This window comes from Sinocyclocheilus anshuiensis, unplaced genomic scaffold (genome assembly GCF_001515605.1).
Source record: "Sinocyclocheilus anshuiensis isolate Anshui unplaced genomic scaffold, SAMN03320099.WGS_v1.1 scaffold379, whole genome shotgun sequence".
Lineage (NCBI taxonomy): Eukaryota > Metazoa > Chordata > Actinopteri > Cypriniformes > Cyprinidae > Sinocyclocheilus > Sinocyclocheilus anshuiensis.
The window spans coordinates 1430473-1437864 of record NW_015552574.1 but is presented as its reverse complement, the minus strand read 5'-3'; the positions used below and the strand labels follow the sequence as shown (position 1 = coordinate 1437864).

The window sequence follows — 7392 nt, the reverse complement described above, 5'->3', positions numbered from 1 at the left end:
GCTTGTACCTGCTAAAAAAACATCTGTTTTGGTTCTGATTATCATGTTTATCGCGCTGAAATCATGCGTTTAACCCACGAGTTTAAACTTCTGAGATATGATTTTCTGAGCGCACACATCCGAAGCACATGGACAGAAAGCGGCCACCACACAGCATTGTGAGTACTAAACCAAGTTCTCATTTACACACAAGTTTACGTTTAAAAACACACGAGTTACAAAAACAGTCGGTTATGTCCGTGAACGCTTGCGAAATCAAAATGATGGTGCCATGGGTGGAAACGTGCAGATAAAGGGGTGGTAATATTATAATGAGATCCCGTTGCCACGTCACCAAGGGAGCGAAATCAGACACGCTTGTTTTCTCAGACGCTTGCAGAAAAAGGCTTACCTAAACAAAGTTACTGGGTTCAACTTTTTCAGGTTTCCTTGGTTGGTAGATGCACCGGGGGCCTGATTATAGCATTTAAAACCTGAAAAAGTCAGATTTTCATGATATGTCACCTTTAAAGCGCAAATGGTCTTTCATAGAAAAAAACACTCAAATGTCTATAGCAACATTTATATAACATTGTTGACAATTGTGCTTCTATTAATAGCACCTACATGCTAAAAAAACATCTGTTTTGGTTCTGATTATCATGTTTATCGCGCTGAAATCATGCGTTTAACCCACGAGTTTAAACTTCTGAGATATGATTTTCTGAGCGCACACATCCGAAGCACATGGACAGAAAGCGGCCACCACACGACATTTTAAAAGATAATACAAAAAAAAGTGTTTGAAATCAAAACAAAAAGTATTTGGACACTTTTTTTTATTGACTTAAAGGTGCTGTATGTTTTTGACTCTACTAAAGCATAAAAATACCATAATATGTTTGCAGATATTTAAGAAACATGCTACTTTAACATAATTGTTTATCTGAAATACAATGCTACAGTCAGTTATTCTCCTTTGAAAATGTGCATTCCGGGCGGAATGTCGGTCTCCGTTTTGGTTTGTGAAACCGGCCCACTGCCGTATTTAATTTCATTCATCGTCAAGTGCGCTCGTTCTTGTTGGTGTCGTCAATCTGGCAACCTGCGCCACAAACACAACATTTATCCATTATTTTGATTTCAAATCCAAACGTAGTTAGCCTATACTGAAAGTGCTTTTTTCAGCATTGTGATCCTCTTTTATCACAGTACAGTTAACACAATCTTTCATAGATATATTCACGTTTAAACTCAATTAATATAAACAGCGTATTAAATGCATTTGGCTTTTAGATGTGTATAAGTTGCTCAAGCAAGTGGAAACACATTTGAATATAGCATATAGCTTTCTTGTGTTAGGTTATCACAAATATTTTAAATTAAAACTTACCACTGACAGAAACAGTCGGCTCTCGTGCCTTTTACATTTAAATCTTTATTACAAACAGTCCAGCGGGTCTTAACGAACTTTGTTTTTCTACCTCCACAAGACACAAGTGCATATGTTGCCTTTTATATCTAAAAGTGCACTTTTATTTGTTTTAAACCTAGCCAACAAGCCCGTGAAACACAGTAGACTTTAATTATATCTATTTATTGTGAAATTACTACATTTCAGTCTCAATCCATGTTCATTTTTACCGCGAACAAAGCGCTGTCACTTTAATTCAGCGCGTGCAGCACAGCAAAAATAGACTCGGTGCGTAAACGATCGCTGCACTGCTGCAGACGCGCCGCACCTGGAACGCACTGACGGACCGCAACCGCGTGCAGTGTGAAAGCTCTAATCCGTTAACATGGGTGCGTAAAATAAAACGCAACGCACACGCACTGCAGACGGAGTATGTGTGAAACAGGCGTTAAAGTGACAGCGCTTTGTTAACAAACCTATATTTCATACAAATATACTTACCAGTCAAAAGTTTTTGAACAGTAAGATTTTTAATGTTTTTAAAGAAGTCTCTTCTGCTCACCAAGCCTGCATTTATTTGATACAATGTACAGCAAGAGCAGTAATATTGGGAAATATTTTTACTATTTAAAATAACTGCTTTTGATTTGAATATATTTTGAAATGTAATTTATTCCTGTGATGAATTTTCAGCATCATTAGTGTCACATGATCCTTCAGAAATCGTTCTAATATGCTGATTTGCTGTTCAAGAAACATTATTATTATTATTATTATTATTATGGTACTCCCGATGGCCAGTCCGAGCCCCTGCCCCTTTAATCGCTGACGCTAAAGTGGCCTTTCGGTCCGTTCTTTGTGCCCCCGCCCGGACCGCAATTTCTATTCCCCCCAGACCGCGATTGTGCCCTAGAAACTTTGCTTAGCCTCTGGCCCTCCGGAGGTCTGTGCACGTCACTGCTTTGAAGAATGTGGGTAACCAAACAGTTTTGGTCCCCATTGATTCTGATAGTATTTTTTTTCAGAAGCTAGTTACCCACATTCTTCAAAGCATCTTCTTTTGAGTTCAGCAGAAGAAAGAACTTAATGCAGGTTTAGTACAACCTGGGTAAATTATGACAGAATGTTCATTTTTGGGTGAACCATACCTTTAAAGTGACAGACACATCTGTGCTTCTAAAGGTATAGGCCTATTGTTTTATTAAAATTTGGATTGTCTGTTAATATATTCCATACGTTATCAGAGCTTGGTAGACATAATTATTACATTTTGGACATTATTAGACAGATGAATTAATAGACTATAATTAATGTTAGACCCTATTTTTTTTTTTTTTCATTTAAAATAATCATAAATATTTACATAATAAATAATCATGTCATATACAATTTGGCATTTTAAAAAGAAAAAAAAAATTGCTAAATTAGATTTTAAAAATGGGACAAATAATTACATAATAATGTAGTCCTAATTTAAGCAAATGAATAATAAAAAAACAAATAAAAATTCATCCCATCCAGGTAACAGCTGCACAACTGTCAAAAAAGACTAATAATAATTAATAATTATAAGTAATCAACTTTACAATAACAATATTAATGTGTTCTGTTGCAAGTGCACATACTTGAGCATGTTTTCTCATGGTTTATTGTTGAGCTATGAGTTCCTCACTGATTATTTGTGTACTTGTTTTTTTTTTTGTTTTGTTTTTTTGGAGGGGGGGGGCTGTCACTGGGCGTGAATGGGTGTCCCTTATTTTGCCTCGCTGAAGGTGGCACTTTCTAAAGGGGAAGTGCTTAGGGATGTTTGCGAGTGCGTGTCTAAAACTGGAGTGGAATGTAGCCAAATTGGCAACAACAAATGTTATAATATGTGATGTTTTATTAACAAATTTCGGGAGTAGCATGCGCAGATAATCAACCCGGCCAATTCACTACCAGTAATCACATCATCTATCCAACCACCACGAGAGAGAACCACTATAAATAATAATAGCAGCCTTACCTTCATTCTCTCTAGTCTTTCAGCATCCCTCCACCACCCCGACTCCTCACCGTCGACCCATTCCTACGGGGGGAGCGCTCTGCGTTCGGGCAGATGCCGAGCTCGGAGCCCTCTCCCCGGACAGGAGGGGAGTGCCCCGGGTTCGGGAAGAATTACCGAGCTCGGAGCCCTCTCCTCGGACAGCACGCCAAATACGCATACTATTCTTCTTGCTTTATTATCTGCAAGGCGAACTCATTAAGTCATGGACGGCCACAAGATCATTTTGTTAAGGTAACAACATCCTTATGCCGTGGCCATGCGACCCTATGTTGAGTGAACATCATTTTCTCATGGCCAAGAGTTTAATGCGTAAACAAACTTTATGATTATCCCAGGTTGCTATGGTTATGCATAAACTCGTGGCCATGACATAAGGATGATCTTATCAAAATGATCTTGGTCCACCCACAATAAATTTATCATGTTTCTGTGAGATGTGTGCGTCTTGACGCTAGAATGTTTCAAAATGACAAATGCATGCAGCATTTAGGAAGTGATCAACAAATGAAGTTCTGTATCATTTGGTAACATTTTTATTGAGAAAAATTACTAAATGCACCTTTAGGAGAAGTATGATTTGAACACCATGAAATGACAAAACTGCTCTGTCTCTTACACAGGTGAATGTCTTTGGGTTTGGGGCTTCAAGTACTGGAACCTGGCATCATTACTTTGACAAAACTCGCACTCACTTTAAAGGCGGCCCTCATGGTGGAGACTTTGAAAACAAAACAATGCATCAACTTCAGCAGAGAAACAAGATTTCAGTATATAAAGGGTATAGATAAAAAAGACCAGGAATGGATATGTTTGGTTTAATGTGTTAACAACCTAACAACCCGTTAACTTGTGGAAAGTGATAATATGTTTTGGGCAGCAATGAAGTTATTTTGTCAACACCTTTATTTTGTGGCCATGTTACGTTCCGTGGTTATTTATATAATGTTGGATTATGTGTGCTGTGGTGTGTTTTCTCTCTCTCTCTCTCTCTTTCTGTGTTGTCCAGTGTGTTACCTGCTGCTCAACCAGGTGTGGAGGAGAGGGAGGTGATCGCTCGCACCTGCAGCCCATTACTGTGCAGAGGCTGCAAACTCAAATGTTGTTCAACATGTCTGCCATATTGAAGCTCGTCTTCCAGAGTGTTGTTCCTCTTGCCTGCCCTGTGTTTGTTGTGTCATAGATATTGGTCTTGTGTATACTTATTCAAGTTACGGCTTATTGTAGCCTTCTGAACAGGCCATTAGCGATGTTGTTGTGCTATGTGACCCTGTGTGTTGGAAGCTGTAGGGAGGTGGGTGCCATTTTATTTCTGTGAATCCTTTTTCTCCCGTTTTTGCTTCGCTAGGGAGTTTGCTTCGCTTAGTGTACATTTCTGTTGTTAGTTTTCTTTTATTTTGTCAGTTTAGACGGTTTTACTCCCTAACTATTTAGAGGGTCCTTTTGTTTGTTGTTTTGGCCTTCCCCCTCCTGAAGGCTATTTTTACTTCCTATTTTTATTTCTATTTTACATGACCATATGTTGATAAAACTACATCACTTCCAAGAGTTTAATGCGTTAACAAACCTTATGATTATCCCAGTTTCGCTAGTCACGCAGGTTTGTTTACGCATTAAACGGAGAAACAAGACTTCTAAATATAAAGGGATAAATAAGACAGTTCTTCCATTTAATGAAGGGTCTCAAAATGGAGTATACCAAAACACCTACAAAATGAATGTGAAAATGAAAGACAAATACATATTTTAATATGAATGTTAGCTAACTATGGTAACTGTTTTGAGAGCTGTTGCAATGCCGTATAATGTTCTACTCTTATTTATAATGCTTTACTGTATCTACACACTGTATATTTTATGTATTTTATGCTGTTCTTGTACTAAAGTAGCTTACTAATCTGTAAGACATCTGGAATGTTTTTATGGATCTTCAAATGCTAGTTTGGTTAAAATTAAAAATTAAAAGGATGAGCCCTTTAAAATGCTGTGCCACAAATTCCTGTACCAGTAAGAAATGTCAACACAAAACAAAAACTTTTTTCATATTGTTTAATTGAGAATATTCACATATAAACCAACAGCTCCCAAGGCCAAAGTATACTTCGGCGTTCGCCCGTACAGCAGCCCATGCACAAGGAAAAAGGCTTCAGAGATGCATGCTTTTTCCAAATACCCACACGTGTGGTCTTTGTGCTTGACAACTTAGGCTATATGACGTGTTTCCTGTATTTGGCCCAAGTGTTCAATTGAGGATGAAGACCACAAGTGTGTGTCAAACTTTTCATTAGGCCTGATTATAGTGTTATAAAATTGCAAGTTTACATAGCTTTATTTTAATTTTAAATATGCCTACTTTGCTTTTTAAAAAATCTACTCCTAAATGTTTGTTCATTATTCCCTATAACATGACACAATTTAATTTTTGTTGCTTCTAATTAAGTGATAAAAAGCACAACATGCATTTATGTCCAAACACCATTTAAAAGTGGATTTTGCATAATAGGTGCCCATTAATTTAACACCTTTATATGAGGTTTCCCATTCAAACATGACTGCATCATGTTGAACAGACTTGAAACACATGTTTTGCCTTAACTTGATGTTTTCATGTCGAAAGAAAATTGCAATCAAATAACTCAGAAATTAATTTGATGTAGCCTATACCTTACATCTATGGCTGACCACAAAATATTTAAAAGAAATGTAAACTTACTCCATGGATTCTAATTTCTTTTAAATAATGTTTTCGGAGAAAAAAAAAGAGGGATGCACCGATGTATCGGCTGCCGATATTTATCAGCCGATTTTTGATCATTTTAAAGCCATCGGCATATCGGAAATAGCATAAAAAGGGCCGATACCGATGGTTTTATTAATTAACTACATGGAGACAAGGAGTTGCATGTCTGTTGCATAATCCCATGTTTTTCTCTGGGCAAAATAATTAAATATTTGCCAAAACAAAATAAAATCTGTACAAAATCTAGTTTGTCAGAGGGCATAAGCCATATTCAAACGTGCCGCTGGATATGTCACCAACCGCCAACCATTAGGCCTACATTTAAGTGAAAATGAATGGCAAGTAATACTAATATGCAGCTTTTTGTTTGAAACCAGTGTAGAAAACGGATTCACACAAAGTCACATCACGCACATGCAGCATTTCTGTGAACGGAGACAACAGAAAAACTATATAGGCTACATAAAAAGGAATATGCCTATACACAAAATATATTTCACTTAAATCATTAATAGATTAACAAAACGAAAGAAAAAAATTGTGCTGAGTTTCTGATAATTTTAACGCAAGTTCACGAAAAAAAAAACGGTGGTTTCTACGGTGGCCGAGAGGGCTCAACGTGCTGCAAATAGAAAAAAAACACCTGTAAATTAAGAAAACAACTTCATTAATTTGACAACACACGTGCTGCAAATGCTCACAACACAACCCAATAAAGAAATGCACTGCAAATAGAAAAAAGCGCATGCAAATTAAGAAAACAACTTCATCAATTTGACAACAGGCAAGCTGCAAATGCTCACAACACAACCCAATAAAGAAACGCACTGCAAATAGAAAAAAAACACCTGCAAATTAAGAATACAATTTAATCAATTTGACAACACACGCGCTGCAAATGCTCACAACACAACCCAATAAAGAAACGCACTGCAAATAGAAAAAAAGCACCTGCAAATTAAGAAAACAACTTCATCAATTTGACAACACACGCACTGCAAATGCTCACAACACAACCAAACAAAGAAACACGCTGCAAATACAATTCTTTATTTGGTTGTGTTGTGAGAATTTGCAGTGTGTTTCTTTATTTGTTTGCGTTGTGAGAATTTGCAGCACCTGCTGTCAAACTGATGAAGATGTTTTCTTGATTTGCTGGTGCTTTTTCTATTTGCATGTGTTTTCTGAAGTTGCAGCGCGTTGAGCTCTCTCGGC

General features: G+C 37.2%; 1 protein-coding gene across 1 annotated transcript in view; it reads left to right on the top strand.

Annotated features, from left to right (window-relative positions):
• Positions 1–5275, top strand: part of LOC107665122 (CMP-N-acetylneuraminate-beta-galactosamide-alpha-2,3-sialyltransferase 2-like) — a 17271-nt gene extending 11996 nt beyond the window's left edge. The window contains exon 6 of the mRNA XM_016455880.1: positions 4061–5275. Within this exon, the coding sequence (XP_016311366.1) occupies positions 4061–4228 (168 nt within the window). The 3' untranslated portion in view covers positions 4229–5275. The remainder of the gene's footprint in view (positions 1–4060) is intronic.
• The last annotated feature ends 2117 nt before the right edge of the window (positions 5276–7392 follow it).